Source organism: Misgurnus anguillicaudatus, chromosome 16 (assembly GCF_027580225.2).
Source record: "Misgurnus anguillicaudatus chromosome 16, ASM2758022v2, whole genome shotgun sequence".
NCBI classification, from domain to species: Eukaryota; Metazoa; Chordata; class Actinopteri; order Cypriniformes; family Cobitidae; genus Misgurnus; species Misgurnus anguillicaudatus.
Window position 1 is genome coordinate 7,576,259 of NC_073352.2, and position 22,351 is coordinate 7,598,609.

At 38.4% G+C, this 22,351-nt stretch overlaps 1 protein-coding gene and 2 long non-coding RNA genes across 3 annotated transcripts in view; 2 read left to right on the top strand and 1 right to left on the bottom strand.

The window, feature by feature from the left end:
• The window catches only part of LOC141350026 (uncharacterized), a 413,142-nt gene that overhangs the window by 181,272 nt on the left and 209,519 nt on the right, over nucleotides 1–22,351 (top strand). The gene's annotated exons all lie outside the window — the stretch shown is intronic.
• On the bottom strand, nucleotides 1,167–4,562 carry LOC129456058 (uncharacterized). The gene is made up of 4 exons (XM_073854088.1): nucleotides 4,345–4,562; nucleotides 3,165–3,359; nucleotides 2,496–2,572; nucleotides 1,167–2,400 (listed from the first exon to the last, which is right to left on the bottom strand). The coding sequence occupies exons 2-4, from the start codon at nucleotides 3,357–3,359 to the stop codon at nucleotides 1,407–1,409; spliced, it is 1,266 nt and encodes a 421-aa protein (XP_073710189.1). The 5' UTR covers nucleotides 4,345–4,562; the 3' UTR covers nucleotides 1,167–1,406.
• On the top strand, nucleotides 7,723–11,635 carry LOC129439663 (uncharacterized). Its single transcript, XR_012357899.1, has 3 exons — nucleotides 7,723–8,262; nucleotides 10,706–10,856; nucleotides 10,966–11,635. It is a non-coding gene; the product is annotated as an uncharacterized lncRNA (long non-coding RNA).

The following is a 22,351-nucleotide window of genomic DNA, read 5'->3' on the forward strand; positions in this document are numbered from 1 at the left end:
AAAACACAGAGGATCCCAATGCAGTTAACAGAAGGTTTTATTTAAACAATAATGACAGCAAACAGACAATGGCACGTCTGGGCATAAAGCCACACCAGGGCAGACGGCTGAGACGGGGAACACACACAGGCACCAGAACGATGAACCACACACGTTCGGGCTCCGGCCAGACAACGAACGGTGGGAGGAAGTATGGAGACCCCGATACGGGGTAGGGTGCGTAGACCGCTCCCGTGAGCGCCGCGTCACGGAAGGTACTGGGACAGGGGTAAATCCTGCGGCGGGCAGAGGGAGAGAGAGAGAGCGTTAGAGACACTGATGAGAGAAGCTGGACAGCTCCAGTGATGAAGGACCTCTCCAGTGGACAGCGACAATGCCGCGATGAGCCTCTGCAGTTAAGTTATAGACCAGTCTATAAATCCAACGGAGGTTGAAGACAGTCCGTAACAGGCAGTAGAGAAACAGTCCAGAGAGCCGTCGAGTAATCAGAGTCCACAGGAAAACTCTCGGGTAGCAGTGAGCTCAGACTGGGGTAGGGAAAATAAATCCACAAACTAGAATCAGACACAAAACACGACTAGAAACTAGCGTAGCTAGAAATGGCGAGAACATACGCCGTGACAGACGAGTATATAGACAAACCTTGACAAATGAACTTGCAAAGACACACTAAACAAACAGGGATTAAATACACAGACAAGATGACGGGATAACAAGCAACAGGTGAGGAAGACATGAGGAGGCAATCACACAGAGCAGGAACACCTGTGAGGAAGCACGTGAACCTGTAAAACACATACAAACACAAGACAACCACAATACAAACAAGACAAAACCATAAATATATTTATATATAAATAAATATATATAAATATATATATACATGAAAACAGAACACTAGACTAAACAAGACATAAAAACAAAGACTGGAAAATGCAAGGGAGCGGGGATAAAGTCACAATGACAAGAGAATACAAGGGAGCGGGGAAAAGTCACAAGACACGAGAAAAGCGTGGTCTGATATGACAATACCAAAACCACGTTCTCCCACACAAAACATTTACTGTTAGGACCCTGCCATACAAAACTAGATATAATTACCGACAAGATTATGGCAGAGTCCTCACAAAAACAATGCCATAATGTATAAAGTTTATTAATAAATCTGGCATTACTTATTAAACAGTTTTTTTTAAAAGCAACAAGCTAGAATACTCATTTTATCGCAGATCATGTAGGAGTTTTTATCAATCTCATTGAATTAAAAAGGGAAAATATATATATGGGTATGAGTGGGAAATGTAATGTAAATGAAAAGCAGTGTACACCAAGTATTAAGTCAAATTCATAGTCTCATTTGAATGCACAATAAGAATGCACACATAATGAATCAGAATCAGATTTCTTTACCTGCCAATCAGTTGTGATCGTCTCATTGAGAGATACTTTGGCATATAAATGCTGAAGTAGAAATGATCACACTTCTGCCTAATTGTTTCTTGAACTTCTTTGTCTGAATACAGTCGCTGCACAAAGAAATCTTCCTCTGCCCACACAAAGAGGTCACACCATTGAAGTCCAGTAATTAAAAGCTGGCCTTGTATTTGCCAAAAATAGGCATGGCTTTTCTTTAGTTTAAAAGCACCATTTGATATGTGTAAGTACTTGCAGTCAATGTAACTTTTAGCATTTGGACATTTAATTTCAACCAAACCGTAAGCGGGTGTTACACTGGGATCATAAACAAGGCCATCCGGCGAGGCCCCTAGCCATGGGGCCTGTGGTTGAACAACAAGTCCACAAGGGGAGTAATTGACGTTGTTGCGCTGGGCATATTCTTTTGCTGCCTGAAACTCCATTTCTGAACCTCTTCTCATTTCCGCAGTTTGTCTGGTGCCTCTGATAATTCGCTCTGCAAGATGCTCAGCACTACTGTAACCTCTAACATGCGAAACTTCCCTAAACCTTGAGGAGGTTATCCTTATTCGCCGCAACGCGTGCCACTCTGGATCTTTGCTCTGACCCCGTGTCGACAATTCAATTTTATGGGCCATCTCAATAGATAACTGCAAACTTTTTATATGTAAATGTTCTTCCTCTGTGCATACCCACACACACTCTGTTGGTGACAGCTGATGAGTAATAAGGGGAAGACATGGAGGACCTGGGGCATTCTTATGCAGCTCTGTGCATTGTGTTGGAAGTTTCGGATGTTGATAGGAGATTACACTTCCCCTCTGTACCAGTCCAAATTCAGAATCCACAAGGGGCTTGTCAATGCTCATCCCCATTTTTGTCACCAGGGGCATATCCAGTGGATCTAGACCGCTGTACACCTCGGCCACACAAAGTACCGACAGGTCAGGAAGAGGGCCAGTCATTCCTCTGTAGAGGGTGCTCCTTTTATTAAAAAAAAAAAATCATAAAGAGGTACTTAATTTGACATAACAATGGGGGAAACAAATCATAAAAATAATTGTTACGTTAATATTTACTGTAATCCTCCTCTACCCATCCGACCCTGCACAGGCTTAACAACCACCATCTTCCCAACTGGACCTGGTTTTACACCCTGTGAAATTGTGACAAAATACATGTTGCCAAGAGTCTCAGCTAGGGCTGCATAACGATTAAAAAGTTAAAATGAATAAAAGTTTTTGTTAACATCATATATGTGTGTGTACTGTGTATAATAATTATGTATAAATAAATACACATGCATGTATAATTTTTAAGAAAAAATATATTTATAGATTAAATATTTATATATAATAGCAATTATATATAAATATAAAAATGTATATGCACATGTAAATACTTCTTAAATATCTAAATGCGTGTGTATTTATTAATACATAATTATTATACACAGTACACACACATATATGATGTAAACTAAAACTTTTGTTTTGGAAATGATTAGTCATGAATAATCGTTATGCAACCTTAGTCTCAGCTGTGATAAGGTTGTATGTGTAATGGTTAAGGTTGGATTGATTCCAGGTGAAGTTTGGGGAAAAACTGACTGAAAATACTACACTTATAATTTTGAGAATTTATTGAACAGAGGTTTTAGTTTGCAGCTACTGGTACATAATAATGCATGACATACATTTATATATGCAAACTATAACATATGAACCATGCATTGCTATGAAACTTACTGCTGTTCGGGGTTTGTGCCATTGTTGCTCGGATTCTGTACAGCTGTGTACAGGAGGAACCACTGGCACACCCAGCTGGGAGAAGTGAGCTGTCTGGAATAATAGGGCAACTGTGTGGTTGCATAGAGCTGTCCCTGCCACACATGAGCATTTGCACCGCACCATAATTACAGGAACTGTGTCCCTGAGGACCATCTGTTGATAGATCAGTCGTAATTACTCTATATAGTCATGTTGGACTTGTGATTTGTTGGCATGAATGTATCCTTTTTAACACAGAAATTGATGTCTTTAAATGAAATCGTGAGAAGTGGTGTGCAGCACATATAGCATTATAATAATAATAAATAATATTTGGCATCCGAAGCGCACACTGTAAACACAATCCCATTCAAACACATCATAATAAAACACACAGAAAGCAGTAACAGAGGCTTGAACAACTTAAGCAGGTTTTGAAAAAGTTAACCACATGCAAGGCAGCAACACTGCCCTACAAAGGCAAAAGGCAGTAACTTTGTTTTTGGTCAAAAATTAGTTATTGATATATTTGGGACATTCAAGACCTCTTTTATCATGTGGATAAGTATCTTGAGTCTATTTTGTTGTTTTTTTTTCTCAAGAAAATAATAATCAAGAAGAAAATAACTGACAACTACAGTCATTAAAAGGTCTCAACTTTAAAGTCATTTTTCTCAGTTCTACACTATAGCGAGTTAAGGTCTTTTGCCTTTGTAGGGCAGAACAGTGAACAGCTTGAGCAGTTTTTAGAAGTTGAGCAGTGAGCACATACAAAGCGATAAAGAAGGTCAAAATGTAACATGACCATGTTAAAGCAACACCAAAGAGTTTTGGCTCTTTGCTCCCCCTACAGGTTAGAAGCGTAATTGTCCATTACCCACTGTCATAAATACTGAGGCATAGCTGGCTCTGATTGGATTGTAGGTCTGCCGTAAAGCAAGTTTTTGTAGTATTCACTCGGACTACAGGACCGCTACCCGACGGTTGGAAACTTCTTTAGTGTGGTTTTGGCCGATAGAGGGCTGCAGAGCGAATGTGAAAGTGCTGTTCACCCTGTTTAGAGTGGATGAACGACTGAAACTGTTTTGGAAGCGTTATTTTAAGGTAAATGAAACTCTTTGGTGTTGCTTTAAGCACAACACACAATTTGAACTCGAACCTTTTGGAACTCCTGAACTCGGAACTCTGACACAAATTACAAGTGCAACCCTACATTTACACAATGAGGTTTTTCGTGCTTCTTCATGGATCTGAAACAGAAAGCCTGTACAGCGACTTCACTTGTGGCTCTGTCTTTGTTTGACACTAATGCCAATCACATATTAACACAATGCGAAGTTAGGCACGTACAAGTACAGGACACAATGATAGACATTTTTCGCCTAACATTAGAAAACAGTACTACATTACAACACGCATATTCTGTCAGACCGGGATTGTTTATTAGCCTAGCAAGCTAACGTCTGAGAGACACAAGTTAGACTTAAGTTACCTTCATATCCGTGGATGTATGAAGCGGCATACATTTTAAAGCCCTTCTCTAATTTGCTGGTAGGTGATTTGGAGGAGGATTTGCAAAGGCGATGTACGTCCGTAATCGAAAGTTTCGGCAACTCTTGCAAACATCTAGTGTAGAAAAGCGCCATGTTTAGACCGGAAAAGACCGAGCCGCATTTCCGGTAAGGAAGTAGTTACGTGCAAAGAGCCCATTGTTTTAAAAACCTTGTGTGGAATGTGGAAAAACCAGCCCAGTCTCCTGAAAATGCGTATTGTCAGACAATGAAAACAGAAGATCCCAGTGCGGATAACAGAAAGTTTATTTAAATAATAATGGATGCAAAAATGACAATCGCACATCTGGGCACAAAGCCACACCAAGGCAGACGGCTGAAGGCGGGGAGCACACACAAGCACTGGGGCGATGAACCACACTCGTTCGGGCTCCGGCCAGACAAACGAACGGTGGGAGAGAGTATCTATGGCATAATAATCCACTACACACAAGGAGATTCGTAGTCAACCCGGCAACAGGCACCCGAGGCAGATGGTAAGGAGAGATCCTGCGGCGGGCAGAGAGAGAGAGAGAGCGTTAGTGGTGCTGGCGGGAGAAGCTGGACAGCTCCAGCGATGAAGGACCCTCCTACTGGACAGCGGCAATGCCACGACGAGCGTCCACTGCTGCAGATATTAAATAGCAGACTATAAAGCAGGCAGAAGGTATAAGCAGTCCATAACTGACAGATGAAAACAGTCCAGAGAGCCGTCGGTGTAAACAAAGTCTCAGCAAATATTCCTGGACAGCAGAAAGCACAGATTAGGGAAGGAGTAATTAAATCCACAAACTAGAAACAGACACAAGACAAGACTAGAAACTAGCGTAGCTAGTAATGGCGAAAACATACACTGAAGAACTTGCAAAGAACCAACAAACACACAGGGATTAAATACTAAACCGATTGGCCATCAAATGAACTGCAGGTGAGGAACGCAGGTGAAGGAGATGACACTAATGACACCCGTGACAGAGACGCGCACGTGTGAAACTGTCAACACAGAAACATAAACAGAGAAACAAAAATACAGCAGTCAATAAAACCAAAGTCATGACACGTATAAATAGCATGAAGTGTAAAACTTGTGCAATACATACGCCAAATTCCACTTTGGCGTGCATATGATACGCAAGTCCTTCCCATTCACTTAAACGGGGCATCTTTTTTTGTCGTTTTATTTATTGGTTTCTCAATTTTTTTGCTATTTTTTTACCATTTTCGCTGGGGTTTAGAGTTAGAACAACTTTTTGTTATTTAAAAATGACATCCTAACCCAAACCCCAACTCCAAGCGACCGTGGCTTAAATATGGACAAAAACATAGAGAAACCTGTATATTAAATAACCTTATTAAGCAAATCTGAAATCTAACCCTAAACCCAAGCGAAAATGGTTTAAAAAACAGAAAAAAATTGAGAAACCAATAAATAAAACGACAAAAAAGATGCCCCGTTTAAGTGAATGGCAAGGACTTGCGTATCATATGCACGCCAAAGTGGAATTTGGCGTATGTATTGCACGAGTTTTACACTTCATGCTATTTATACGCAACCTCAGGAGACTGGGTAGGAAAAACAGCAGCCGAACACGTATATCTAAGACATCTGAGACATCTCAATCAGTTCTGTCTGTCTAAACAATAAGCTAGTCTTATCAAGCAAAGTGATGTTACCTGCTGATAGTTATACATATATTATTGAAGCATGGCATACAACATCGTGGCTTGATCACTGTATATGTACAGCCGATACTCACGAGTGCTTGATTGAGACTGAAATCCTGTATAGTTTGGCCGTAAGAGATCACATACCTCTATCCATGAAATTAGACCTTGATAGTCTGCCTGAACTGTCTAGATATGAGGCTCATGAGCAAAGGAAAGTTGACTGGGCAAGGCTCTCAGAATTTGATCTTTGGAAGTATAGCTCCCTGACTTATCAAAGTCTTAGTGATACTGATATAACACTTCATGCTGTCATGTGTAACAACATTAACTGTAAGAATAATCAGCATTATTCTGGTATCCTTAGAATGTTTGAAAGTAAAGTAAACTGTTTAAATAATGATAGTAAGTACTTTGTACAAGAAAAAAGAAAACAAAATATTAGACCTGGGTGGAATGATTATGTGTATGAGCTTCATTCAGAAGCTAAAGAAGCCCTGTACAGTTGGGTAGTAGCTGGAAAACTAAGGCGTGGCCCAGAGTTTGAACATAAGAAAAAAGCAAATGCCAAGTTTAAATATGCAGTACGTTTTATTAAAAGAAATTAGCAGAAGATGAGGGCAAACTCTATGGCTAAAAATTGCAGCAGAGTGATGTCTATGAGTTTTGTAAAGTCAAAACTGCCAAGTCCAGTAAGATGTCTCTGCCATTGTAATATGAGCAGGGAGAGAGATTAGAATCCATGTGCAAGAAGGTTTATTAAAATCCACAAAGGGGCAGGCAAACAAATCCAACAAGGGCAATCCAAAAGGGTAATCCAAATAACAAGCGTAGGTCGAAATCCAAAACAAGAACAGGTATGCAAAACAGACTATGAACAGGAATAGGAAACAAGACAAGATAAAAAGAACGCTTGGTAATGCAGCTTAAAAACATACAATACTTCGCAGGGAAATAATCTCAATGAACCAGATTTATAGTGAACAGACATGAAGTACAAAGTGAAGTGAGACATGACAAGATTTCAAAATAAAAGACTGGAAACAGATGATATCAAAATAAAAGACCTAAACACAAAATCAAACAAAACACAACACAAAACTCTTACAGCCAGCTAGTATTGATGGGATCTCTGGCGATGAAAATATAGCTGAATGGTGGGGAACACATTATAGGGGGATTTTTAATTGTGTTGCGAGTTTAAGGTTGGTCGTTGGTGATGTGGTTAATAATGATGGTGTGGTTATTAGGCCAAATCAAAGAGTATAGAAGCACAAGAGGGGAAACTCTCATTCGTTTTTGGCAACAGTCACTATCCCAGATAGCAGTCAGTTCTGGGCCGATTCTGGCTTTTTTCCGCCAGTGTCGGCTGAAAGCCGGACAGATTTTTAGTGTATGCGCCAGAACTGGCCCAGATGAGGAAATAGTATACCAGTAATAAACACTATTTATAGCTGTTGGCCCGAGTGTAAGCATACTCAGCTGAAGTCCGGGTCTACTAAAGTAGCGTCTCAGTGTAATCGTGCCAAATCTGGCATTGTGTAGTCGGACCGACTACGTTGCATTGTGCCTGGACCGATTATGGTTTGATATGATACTGCCAAGATGTGTATGATGTCAGAAATTCAGTATGTGGCCCGATACCAGTGGAACTGACACATGCCGGTTGTAACGCTGTTTGGCGGCAATTTAAAAATGTTAATGCTTCAGACGGACAGTATACAGTACACGGCCCGATTCCGTGATGCGGCAATCAGCCCTCTAGCTGTTGAACGGCAACATCACGACTGCTGTTATGATTTGAATCAAGCAGAGCACAAAGCTGAGCTCCCGTTCGACACAGACACCATCATCAATAACTGGTAAGTCACTGATTTAGTTTTTATATATTCAAAACCGTGAATTTTCCTGCATGTTTAGCCAGCTATCACGTTAGCTTAAATATTGTTGTTATGCTGCGTTCCAGGCAACCGGTAACCCGTAACTCACGAGTTCAAAACCACGACTCACGACTCTGAACTGGGAGTACATCGATCTAGTACGAGTTCACGAGTGGGAAGTCACGGGTTTGACTGCCATTCCAGTGCACTTTCACCGGTAGAAGGTTGTAAAAACACGAGTTACAGGCTGCCTGGAACGCATAGGGTCGTGAGTCGTGGTTTTGAAGTCGTAAAGTACGGGTTTAAAAGCCTGCCTGGAACGCAGCATTAGTAAGCTGAATCCAGAGGTGGAAAAAGTACTAAAATATTGTACTCAAGTAAAAGTAAAGTTACTTTAATAATATTTTACTTAAGTAAAAGTAAAGTTACTTGTCTAAAAATCTACTCAAGTAAAAGTAAAAAGTAAGTCATTTTAACTTTACTCAGAGTAAAAGTTACTTTTTTTTACAGCGGGAAGAGGTGGAAGATTCTAGTATAGTTCAAAAACGACAAGGGAATATACATCTGAAACTTCTTGTTTTTAATTGTAGGAACATCTTTACAATTAAAGTACAATAACAAAAAATTAATAAAATAAAAAGCTTTTTTAAAGTAAGAAACATTTATGGAATTGTTTAATGATTTTTACATGTGAGTTATGCACTTTTGAAGGTGGTCAGCAGCTTGTAAATACAATCACTATAGTAAGGTTGTAATTGATGTATTGCTGGTAACATACATTATTTTATTAAACTATATATCTAGTTTAAATGAGCATATAATGAGACACGTTTATTATCTTCTTACTTCCCTGACCTGGGTACCTGATGACCTTTATTCTTCTCTCTCTCTCTTGCTCTCTCTCTCTTGCTCTCTCTCTCTCTCTCTCTCGCGCGCTCTCTCTCTCTCTCTCTCTCTCTCTCTCTCTCTCTCTCGCTCTCTCTGCAATGTCTAATGACCTGCGCATTCTTGACGTTTTGAAGTTCTGTTTGACTTGACGCGAAGCTGCTAGACCTCGGAAGATAATGCGCATGGTATTAAAAACGCGTCGAGCAATTTCGTACTTAAGAGCATGAATCCTACCTTTCATAGAAATGAAACACTCGCTTCGCGTCAGTGGAAAGTGGTCGCTTAAATATGACCAGGGGTTTCTTTCATAAGATTTGAACTGAGGCGGGTCTGCATTAGCGCGCCTGTCTCGTCCGTCTCCATGGTTCTTTTTGCGCGTTCCCCGGGCCCGCCCATTTACATCCGTTGCACGTCTTTATCACCTTGCTTTTTAAAATATTTTTTTACTCAGTAACGGATATGATTTAAAATGTAGCGAAGTACAATACTTTAAATAAAACATACTTAAGTAAAAGTAAAAGTACAGATTTTAAAAACTACTCAAAAAAGTAAAAATACACAAAAAAACTACTCAATTACAGTAACGTGAGTAAATGTAATTCGTTACTTTCCACCTCTGGCTGAATCCATTTAGAAAGATGTAAATAACCAGTCGTCGTTCACGTGCAGGTTAACAGGTTTTTAATAATCAAGCAGAGAATTCAGACACACGTTCGTATCTTCATAAAAAGGAGCAGTACACACAACCTTCTTTGAGCTAAAGTAGTTAAGAAGTTAAAGAGCACCCTGCTGAAAAATCCAGCATCAAACCAGCATGGGAATTATGATGGTCTTTGCTGGTGGTCACCAGCATAACAGCACCAAAACACAACATATGCTGTGGCTTGCTGGTATGACCAGCATGGGATGCTGGTGCTAATGCTGGTTTGGTGATGGTCCTGGTTTGAGGCTGTTTAGCTGGTGTTCACTAGCAAACCAGCACCAAAACACAACATATGCTGGTCTTGCTGGTATGCTGTTTTTTTCAGAAGGGCACATTTTTCAGATTCACGAATTTACACACCCTTTGATGTGTAAGTGTTAAAGACATGTGAACGATGTGCAAATGTACAAAACCCTACACTGTAAAAAATTAGCTGTAATTATGCAACTGGTTGCCAGTAACTTACTGTAGAAGTTAAAGACTGAAAATGTTTCATGTTAATTTAACTTTGAACAAACTGTTGCCAGTAAATAACATAAATGTAAAATCTACAGTAAGTTACTGGCAGTAACACCCAGTAATACTGTAATTTCTACAGATTTTTTTACAGTGTAAGTAAACAATGACGCCAGTTATCTTCTTCAACTTAAATCTCTTTTCTTGGACTACAACAAAAACACAACAGTTTAATTCTATGGATTGCACACAACATTTCTTAAATTAGCTCACAAAAAATAGCATGCATCACAACTTTGATATAAGCAATCAACTACTGTATGACCTGTGTCCTGTATGAAACTATGACTAACTATTAAGACTATAAATCTGTTTCAGGTTAACTGGTTGGGGCTTATTGGCGGGACAGATGTACGAGACTGCACATGGCATATATTGAAGAGGGCGACCGACAACTCCCTGGCTTAAAACCTCAACTGGATGGAAAAAACCTTATTTGCCACCCTCTAACTCAGAGAGGTAGTGATTGGTAAATATATCTGTTAATTATTTGTTAATAAAAATTAGACATTTCTTTTTAATATGCTCATTAAATGTTAAAGATTTCACAATGACAATATGGATTACTTATTTTAAAGATGCAGTTCGGAGAAGGTCCCTTACAGTTGTGGAGGGGACAATGAAGAGGTGGCTCGATCGAGAGGGTGGGTGCAAGAGACAACTTTAGCAAAAGAAAAGCAGTTAGTGTTAGCGCCTGTGTTTGAGTCTGCAAAGGAGAATGTTTTGTGCTGTAAAAAGAGTGGTGGTGTTTTGGTTAAATGTGTTTAACTTGTTTTAATTACTTGGCTTGTGTGTGAGAGGTGTGTGTGCGTGTGGGTTGGTATATGTGGTTTATGGGGAATAGTGTATAATGACATGTTTAATATGCTATAAACATGCTTTACAGGGACACAATACTAAGTGGTACTTTTTCAGATTAAAGACTTCCAACAGATTTTTGTTATGGTTGGGCTTAGGGACTGGGGTAAGGTAAGGCAATAGAATATACAGTTTGTACAGTATAAAATGCATTGTGTCTATGGAATTGTCCCGGTAAACCACATATGCCAACGTGTGTGTGTGTGTGTGTGGTGTGTGAGAGAGAATTTTTTTCTTTAAATGTTAATTAATTTGTTTTACATGTTGTCTCGCTGTAATTGCTTAAGGGGATAATTCACCCCAAAATTGCAACTTTATCACAAATCACCTCCCCTCTGCCGTTCCAAACCAACAAGTGCCTAGATCGTCCCCAGAACACGCCTCTAGATATGTTTGATGAAAACTGGGAGGCTTCCGTCCGTTCCATTGATTTCGGTGGGTTTTACGGTCCGTTTAACACAAAAGAATGAAAGACATTGCCAAGGAGTTCAGTGTTCCATCAGTATTTCAATGAAAAAATTTTTCAACAGTTTGTTCTTCTCCTTGGTCGTTCAAAGCCTGTTAACGACCAGACTACGGCGCATCCTGCTGACGTCACCTGCTGCTGACGTCACCTGCTGACGTAGTTCCCAGCGTACAGACAGAATAGGCTGCCAAGTAATTTGTACATTTATTTGGGCTGTTTAAGTATTGTTACAATGTTTGCATTATGCTTTAAAAAAAAGCGTAGAAAAACAAAAAAAAAACATTGGTAACCACATCAGCAAGTGACGAGAGCTGCAGGTGATGTCAGCAGCATCGCTGTAGTCTGGTCTTGAATACACTTTCAACGACTAAGGAGGAGAACAAATTGTTGAAATCGTTCGTTTTATTTTCTTTGTTCACAAAGTGTTCTTGTCACTTCATAATATTATTATTAAACTACTAATGGAAAATGGACCCCCTTGGCGATGTCCTTCACTCCTTCCTGGGAAACGGATTGTGAGACTAACTTAAGTCAATGGGACAGACAAAAGCCTCCCGGTTTTCATAGAAGAATTGTAAGGATGTGTTCTGAAGACAATCGGAGCACTTGGTGGTTGGGAGCGACACAGGGGTAGGTGATTTATGAGAAAATTGTAATTTTAAGGGTGAACTATCCCTTTAAAAATGTTTATAAATTGGGTTATGTGCTTGTAAAATGTGTTGTGTAAGAGATATATGTCTGTTTGTATTTGTTGGGTTTTTGTAAAGTGTACTGAATTTGTTAAGAATTAATATGTTCAAAATTACGGTTAATTGTTGGTACATGTTAAAACATGTTCATATTTATGTATTTGTTAACTGTTAATTCACACTAATTTGATATAATGTGTATTTTTTTAATAAAAGGCTCTTAATCTTCTTAAATGGGTGTATTTTTCTTGAAAAATAAAAAATATACAATATTTACCAGTTTCTGGGCCACATCTGGCCCAGGGACCATGCAGATGTTGTCAGCCACATAAAACAAAGGGTCTGGGCCAGACCTGGGCCAAATAAGCAATTTAAGTCACTTTACAGTGTGCTAGCCAGACCTGGGCCAAATAAGCAATTTAAGTCACTTTACAGTGTGCTAGCCAGACCTGGGCCAAATAAACAATTTAGGTCACTTTACAGTGTGCTGACCAAATCTGGGCCAAGTCACTATGTAAGATCTATTTTACTGGGTGTGGGCCACAACTGGCCCAGATTTAATAGTTTGATCCAATTTTTAGTGTGTGGGCCAGTTTTGGGCCGGGGACCCAGCCAGAACTGGGCCAGAACTCAAGCAAATATGTGGCCCAGTGGTGGGCCAGCCAGATTTTGCTATCTGGGATAAGTGGCGCTTCATAGCGCGGCCGCCATTTTTGAATGAAAATTCTCACAACCAATTCATTCTCAATTCATTCTTTTTTCATCAAAATTAAAATTTTGTTCACTTGCTACTAGGGGTGTCCTCGACTAAGGATTTACATATTCGAATCAGCATTGTCGAATCTTTCCATAGTCGACCGATAGTCGAATCATATCTATGTTTGTCTGCATGGGTTGGGAGGGGGCCAGACCAGGTACAAATTGGCAACTTTTATTTTCTTTCACAAGCAGCACACATAAACAACTTTCTGTTAAAGTGACCAAAACTGTCTTTCAAGTGATGAACGAAGACAAAACTGACGATGCATTTATATATTGATTTTTTTAAGGTAAAATATATAAGGCAACATTTGTTTATTTATTCCTCATAACATTTTAAAGCCACGATCTACAGAACATCACACAAAAATACATTTTTATAACTAAACCTAAAAAAAAACATTAACAAAGGTGATTTTGCCTTGGAAACCCAGGCTACAATTAAGAGTTTTTATTTAATTTGGAGATATAGCGTGTCAAAGCAGTCATGACCAAAAAAACCCCGACAAATGAAAAATGACAAATAATTTGTGATTGTGACTGTAAATGATAAAAACTAATCTTTATTTACAATTAATTAAACGTTAATTTTAGGGCTGTCAAAATTAACGCGTTAATAACGCGTTAACGCAAATTCATTTTAACGCCACTAATTTTATTAACGGAGATTAACGCAACGCGCAATTTCTGTTTGACCCTCTGTCCAGCCCATAGTTGAATGAACAGAGACGCAGACAAATGTGGCTGAATCCGAAATCGCATACTGCCATACTATATAGTAGGCAAAAAGCAGTAGGCGAACGAATAGTATGTCCGAAACCTCAGTATACGTAAAAGGGTAGGCGAGAATTAGCGGGATTTTGGACTATTTCTCGCGAGGTTCAGAGGCACGTGTACTTAAGTATTGTCCGAAACCGCCTACTTACTGAAAATGAAGTAGGGGAAACAGCACGTGAACAGAGTAGTACGTCCGAATCCTCAGTATCCATAAAATCAGTAGGCGAGAAATCCCCGGATGCCCTACTGAGTCCGCCCCGATTCTGAAGCGTGCATCGGATGGACACTTCTATCCCAGCTTTCCCATGATGCCACGGAAAGCAAAGCAATCGACCGGAGACCAGCCAATCGGGTGATTTCGATACGTTACAGGGCTGTTCCTCAGCACCCAGACTTCACGCACAGACCCAGGACAGGATATACCACAAAGTGCTCAGCTGATTCATGAAAATAAAACTGTAGAATTGTCACAGCTGTGTTGAGCTGACAGTAAATATGTGATGGTTTGTTAGAAAAATACATTTGAATAAAGTTTTGTTTCATATGGGATTCACTTCAATACGTTTTCATTTATTGTGATGGTTTTATTCATTCATTTTTTATTCATCCCAGCCAACATTGACATGTGGGCCCCACGTGGGTCCCATCTGGGCAGCATGGGTTACATGTGGGCATGGGCTTCACATGGGCAATATATGTGGGTCCCATGTGGGTTTCCTATGTGGGCCCCATATGGGTTTGCCCATGTGGGATAATAATGTGGGCCCCTCATGGCACCTATGTGGGCAAAACATTTTTATGCTTGAAATACATATTTATACATTTACAATCTTAAAATAATAACTTTTGGTTGATTGTCACTTTTAAACAAATAGCAAATAATATAACAGATATGATTTGATCAGTATAAAACATTTTAAATAAAAATTCATTATTTTTTACATTTAATTAACATTGATATGTGGGCCCCATATGGGTCCCATATGGGCATCATGGTTTTCATGTGGCCATGGGCTTAACATGGGCAATATATATGGGTCCGATGTGGGTTGACTATGTGGGTCCCATGTGGGTTTCCCTATGTGGGCCCCATATAGGTTTGCCCATGTGGGATAATAATGTGGGGCCCTCATGGCACCTATGTGGGCAAAACATTTTATGCTTAAAATAAATTTTATATACATTTAAACTCTTAAAATTATTACTTTTGGTTTATAGTCACTTTTATACAAAGAGCAAATAATATCACAGATAGGATATGATCAGTATAAAACATTTTAAATAAAAATGCATTATTGTTAACATTTATTTGTGATATTTGTAATGTTTACCTGCCAATTATTAATTTTAATTTGCACAGCTGAGCATGAGTGAAAATAAGAAATGTCAAAAAGTTCATCAGTTTGATAAGTGTGTTAATTAAAGAAATGTTTCAAACATTCTGAAAGGAGTCTGATTAGTGGAGTCAGGTGTTTCATATAAGGAGACCTCATTACGATCTGCTCACTGCAACGACACATTACGCTTGACAAAGTAGTCCTGCTTCAAATGTTTTTAATTGTGATTTTTATCACATAATATAATATCATATTTTAAATAATCTTTGCTAAAATAGGCAGACTTTTAAAATTACAACTATTAAGATGATAAACATTTAAACTACAAGAATTTCCGCTCAGGCGCAAGGATACGGTTTCTATCGGAGCAGCAGGAGTCTCTCACAACTGTTACACTTGTAATTGGAGTTATGTGTTTAGAAAATGTAATACTACGGTACAAGTTCACGGACTGCACAGGGATGAATCAAAGCAAACGTGCAAGGACATTTAATAAGTTTGGCTGTGGATGCTTTGGAAGTTCTTCATAAAACGTTTGAGCAAAGATTAATTGATGATCAGAAGACCATCTCCAGAAGAGTGAGCAATGTTTGTGTTGTTTTTGAGTTCTAAGTATTTTAAGAGTTTGACTTCTTTCAATGCTTATTTTAAGTGTTATGTTAAATTGTTAGTCATTACCTGCCTTAGCAGTTTTGAAATGTTCATGATTATTTTAGCATTGTATTGTTATAAATGGACAATAAAGTATTTTGATATATTGAACCTTTACAGTTTTTTAATTTGATTTCTCATATTGCACCTCCTTCATGTTTTGTGATGTTACAGATGAATGAACTGTTGAATATTTATGCTGAAATCTGATATTTACCTAACTAAAATTATTTGCTTTTATCGGTTTTCAATTTAAAACAAATATATTATTTAACTAAATTACAATTAAGCATTAAAAGTATAATTATTTCATAATAAGGGACCAGTCCAGTACCCATTAAAAATCCATTCTGGGCCCTGATATGTAACGTGGGCTTCATTACGTGGGTGCAATATGGGCCCTATGTGTGTTGCCCACGTGGGCCCCACATAGGCCCCACTCAGTTTCTATATCAAATTCATGTGGGCAACCCAGATGGGGCCACAGTGGAACCCATGGACAGGCCCATGTACGGCCCACGTTGAGGGCCTATATGGGGCCCATATGGGGCCCACATGGGCCCCATGTGTGTTGCCCAGCTGGGCCCCACATAAGCCCCACTCAGTTTCTATATCAAATTCTTGTGGGCAACCCACGTGGGGCCATAGTGGAACCCATGGACAAACCCATATAGGGCCCACATAGGAAGCCCATATGGGGCCCACATGGGCCCCACCTTGCAATGTTGGCTGGGATGTTTCCTGTCGTTTTAAGTAATACAAGAGATTGCTTCACTAAAATATATATAATCACATTGCCTGCATTGTCTAGTTTGTATTCAAGCACAGCTGTCATCTGACAATAGATATTAAATTACAATCTGCTTGTTTTACTTATTTTGTCCCCTACAAAATAATGTGTAATATATCTGTAACACTGTTACAGATCAAGTTACTGATGCAATCAGGTGTTAGTGCACCTGTCCCTCATACACACGCATACGTTTTCATGGCTGTTATTAGGTTTGTTCGAGTTTATGCCTCGCTGTAAGAACCAACAGCTGGATGACATCAAAGTACCGTGAGAGCGATTCCAGAAATCATACGGAGAAGTCTGATTTCTAGTTGCTCTCGCGGTATTGTGATGTCAATCTCCTGTCGGTTCTTGTGGTTCCGCATGAACTCGAACAAGTCTACTACGTCATATGTCACATGATAACGTCAACATGGCGAATGCTGTACATACTTAACGCGAACGTACATACTGCCTTAGCGCACGTTAAGTAGGTACCCAATGAAATTCAGTACCTACACATTAAGTATGCGATTTCGGATTCAGCCTGTGACTCTCTCTAAATGAGTAAAAGGTTTTCATAGAAATAAGAACATTAAGCAAATCATCTACCAAATCCAATGCTTTAAATGCTCGTTGGACATCTGATATGATCTTTATTTATACGTCTGAGAGGTGTAACATTACCGTCATCCTAATGCTTAATCTAATACAAAAATGCGTCTCAATTCATTTTGGTTTCGCTTTTATGCATGACTTAAAAAATAGACTGCAGGACTTGCTTGATGTTAAAATAGTCATTAAGAGAGATAAAGTTCGGTACCTGATTAATGTTAAAGAGTTATTAAGAGCGACAAGACTCAAAAGCGATCCCCTCACGCTGACTGACTGACATCTGAAGCGCGTGCACACAGACGCGCGAGTGCGCGACTTGGAGACATCTACACAAAATTACAGTTTTACAAATATCTGTTTTTATAAGAATTCACGCAGGTAGGATCTATAATCTGTTATGTCTTAAGTAAATGTTTGGTTAACTGTTGGGTAAAAATATCTCATGTGTAACATTATATTAGATCACTTAGATTTTAAGCAGTCTGTCTCAATGTCAATCAAACAAAAGGAAAAAAGTTGAACATACATTGATGATGTTTTTGCTTTGTGTGTGCTAAATCTATTAGTTTTACCAGTGATTTTAAGGTATTGATGTGGTAATATAATGTATGGATGTGGTAATATTTGTGGTAATTTGACTCTTTCATCTTCAAACACGTGTAGTTCTGTCATATTTTGTTATATTTCAACAAAGCATGCATTGTTCTATGTTTTAATAGAGAATGTCAAAATATGAACAACTATTTTTTTTTTAAATTGGCTAATTCTGACTCAACTTGCCAGCACAGGTCACAAATGATACAGCAGCAAACAAAAATGGAGAAAGAAAAATCTTCTTAAAGGAAAATTCGTATACAAAACAATGGCTGATGATCCTATTAAAAATGTAAACAGGCTATTGTTAACATACATTTGCATAAAGCATCTATATATATATATATATATATATATATATATATATATATATATATAAACATCCGTTTTTTAATGTTTAGTTTGATGAACTCCTAAATATGAGACGCAGATCACCTACAGTATTCACGATACAACACTTGCCTCGAGTACCTTTTTGCTTTTATAAAATGGTTACCACACAATATAAAGTAAAAAAAAAATCTATTAGTCCAACTTTCATGAAGTTAAATCAATAAAAGCATTCCTTCCGCTAGAAGAAAAATAGTCCCTGACTGTGAACAAAAACGTTCCAATGTGTAATATGCATGAAAGCTCAAATAAAAACAACAAAAAAGTTCAGAAACTGATACGTGTGGTTGCTAAGGATGCAGTGATAAATAGAACCGTTGGGTGAAGCGTTCCTAGCCGTGTTTTATTGTGAATATCAGAATCAAGGATTGGAACTAACTGTTTTATAAACATTAATGCATGTGTGAAAGACTTAAAGCGATAGTTCACCCAAAAATGAAAATTATGTCATTAATGCCTTTGGAAACACAGTTTAAGATATTTTAGATTTAGTCCAAGAGCTTTCTGACCATCCATTGAATATGTACATTATACTGTCCACGTCCAGAAAGGTAACAAAAACATAATCAAAGCAGTCCATGCGACATCAGTGGGTCAGTTAGAATGTGTTGAAGCATCGAAAATAAATTTTGATCCAAAAATTATTTCGGGTCTGTTGTTAATACGCGTTCACCACACTGCAGTGATGCTGGTGACGTACGACACTGCTGCGTGTTATCTGGTGCACCCAAGCTTCGTTTACAGTCTGAGGGATTAGGACATCCGCGATATGCACACTTACACACCATTTAAAAAAATATAGCAATACCAAAACACAAACAATTTTGAACAGCTTGTATACAGTGTGCATCTCCCTCAAACTCTAAACGAAGCTCGGGCGCACCAGATAACAGCAGCCCATACGTCAGCAGCGTCACTGCTGTGTCATGCATGCGGATTCAAAACAGACTGGAAGAGAAGACAATGGTCTTACGGGTTTGAAACAACATGAGGGTAGGTCATTAATGACATAATTTTCATTTTTGGTTGAACTAACCCTTTAAGATGTGTAATTTCAATTTCACATCTTTTTTATAACCCCTTTTAATATTTTATTTCAATTTCTTTACTTTTTATATTTTTATTTTTTGTGACTAAGTAAAAACAAAATAAGAATTTTATTGTACCAAGGTACAAATTACAGTAACAATCTAGAATCTTTAATGAATGGATAATAGCTAGCTCAGTACAATAAACTGGGAAATAAGAAAGTATTTAAACTGTACGATAGGTTTGGTCTTTGCACTCACCTCTTCGAATGGCGGAATGTTTTTCCTCCCTTACTTTGTGATTTCTCTTTTGTTTTCTTTTTTGAGGCTTGTCAGATGAATCCGATGTGTCTGAGAATGTTGAACTCTCTCCAGATTCTCACTCAGAAGAAGGATCATTTTGCATCTTCTCTTTCTGTCCGAAGAAAATTTGTACAAAAAGACATCTAACATTTGCTACAGTAAAATATAATTTTCTTGAGTTTCCTAAAATTGTAGATGTTATGAATGATATGCTTTATTGTTTTATTACATCAAATCTCCATTTTTGTTTTTATTAAGTTCGTATGCCTAACAATTAGATTCCATGTGCTTCTTATCAGACTTTAAAAAAATGAGTCAGATATGTCAAGGAAATAAGATTTCCTACCTATGTGAATAAACACTTACTTGTCTGTTTTTAAGAGCACATTTTAATTGCTCCCGAAGGAAGTCTCGCTCCTCTTTATTTAGTTTATTTTCCTCTTTCAGGTTTTAAATTGTTGAAACTGCAGTTGACGCAACTTGTGGGAGCACAGAGACAGAGGGAGGCACAGAGAGAGAAGTACCTGCTGTAAATTTACAGTAATAAAAAACATTTATCAGTTAATTCTGGAGATTTCAAGTTTAAAAGATGTGTATTACTATTATATATCTGCATATAATCTGCATTAGTGGTTTTAGCTTTGAGTTTATATTAATATATATCCCTAATTTTAGTTTGGGCTATAGCAAATTATAAAAAGAGGCTTGTAAAACATTTTTTATATATAGAAATGGTCTTTCTCCCTCGCTTTGTGCGCTTTGTGTTCTGCATATTAAAAACATTAACATTTTAAGTATCAATTCACAACTGTAACTTAACCATTACACGTAACACATAATTACAGCAGGTCAAAACATAGTTTCCACATGAATGGTAATATGACACTTAAAGGCGTTCTAAGCAAATCTGTGTGTTGGCTTTTTAAATGTGTTTTCAAACAAATTGAGCGTAGTTAACTCCTCCCCCTCCCTTCCGTGCTTTCATGAACGCGCCCAAACCCAACCCCCAAATCCTTCTTGCCGTTTATTGGCTGGAACACTTTGTTTTGTTTTGTGGTGCTAGGTTTGGCCAGTGTGTTTATATTGAAGTTTGTAGAGCCTGGGCTGTCTACAGAGATTGCGCTTTTTTACAGTTTGATCAGCGGACAGGCAGCAAGCAGATAGTGAGATGATGTTTGCTGTATGTAACAAAAAAATTTTATGGTCTAAAACATGTGAATTTGCTTAGACCGCCTTTAAGGGCATCTTTTATACTTTGAGCATCAATAAATGTATTATTTTGTTGTATGTTTATGGTAGCTCCTTAACTGATAATAAGGTGTCTCATTAAACATAACGTCTTATGCAAAGTGCATCAAGCTGTTATTCAGCCAGTGCATTCATTCATTTGTGTAAACTAAAGTTAGATGCCGAGATATGGATCCCTTTAGGTCCCTCTAAAAAAATTAATCGATGGACTGATATGATATTGTATATCATTTGCGGGTTGAGGGAGCCACTATTTCGCGAGATCTGTAAAGTTACTTGTTAGTTAAAGGCTTAACAATTTAACAGCGTCCATCTCCGCGTATATAAGTCATTGTTGTTGTGTTCATATATAACTTACCTTAACAAGGATGAAGACCTGGGCGATGACTGATAGTTACGGCGAACACGGATGAAGACCTGTACAGTGACGACTGATTGTTCCGAACTTCAGATGATTCTGGAAGTGCGGGAACAGGATGTTCATGTCTCGCGCTCAAAACATCCAATCAGTGATCATATTACTATTTTGGCTGCTTTGCGGTGTTTTAGAGCTCACTTAGCCTTACTAATAGTGTTATGTTCAGAGTTTGGCTAGATACCGGCTAAAGACAAACAGGCTTCACACAGGTTGCAGTGAGAACACACAAAAACTTTGTTTATTGGTACAGGTGCAGCTTAAATAGAACATCACATGGCATGGACACATGACAAACACACCTGAGAGGAACCCACAATAATTGGGAGCATACTCATTAACCAATCAATCAATTAACACCCCCACTTGCGCCCACATTATTCAGAATCATTCACAAGAAAAGGAAAAAAACTTAGCTATAACCAAACAAGAACCTGGAAAAGGTAAGTAACTTAACTTTTGTAGCTGGTTTAGTCATTAGGTCAGCAACCATCTGATCTGTTGGGCAATACTCCAAAACACTTTACCATTGTTTACAGTTGATCTCACAAAATGGTATTTAATATCAATATGCTTACATCTCTGTCTGCTAACAGGATTCTTTGCCAATGCAATTGTACCTTGGTTGTCTTCAAAAATCATAGGTACACCATACTGATAATCATCAAGATGTTCAAGCAATTGTTTCAAGTACAAACACTCTTGTATAGTGGCAGCTAAGGCCATGTACTCAGCCTCACATGTTGATAATGCTACAGTTGGTTGCTTTTTGGTCTTCCAAGAAATCAGAGGACCATTCTTACATAGGCTAACACAGTAACCAGATGTACTACATCGGTCATTTTCATCACCTGCCCAATCTGCATCACTATAAGTCACCAACCTTAACCCTTCATCACATTTCCTGTAACAAAGCATCTTGTCATTTGTACCTTTCAAATATTTCAGTACATGCTTTACAGTTTTCCACTGCTCTTCTGTTGGCTCACTGAAATACTGGGACAATTTGCTAACCATATATCTCAGATCAGGTCTAGTGCATGAGGTTAGGTAGATTAAGCT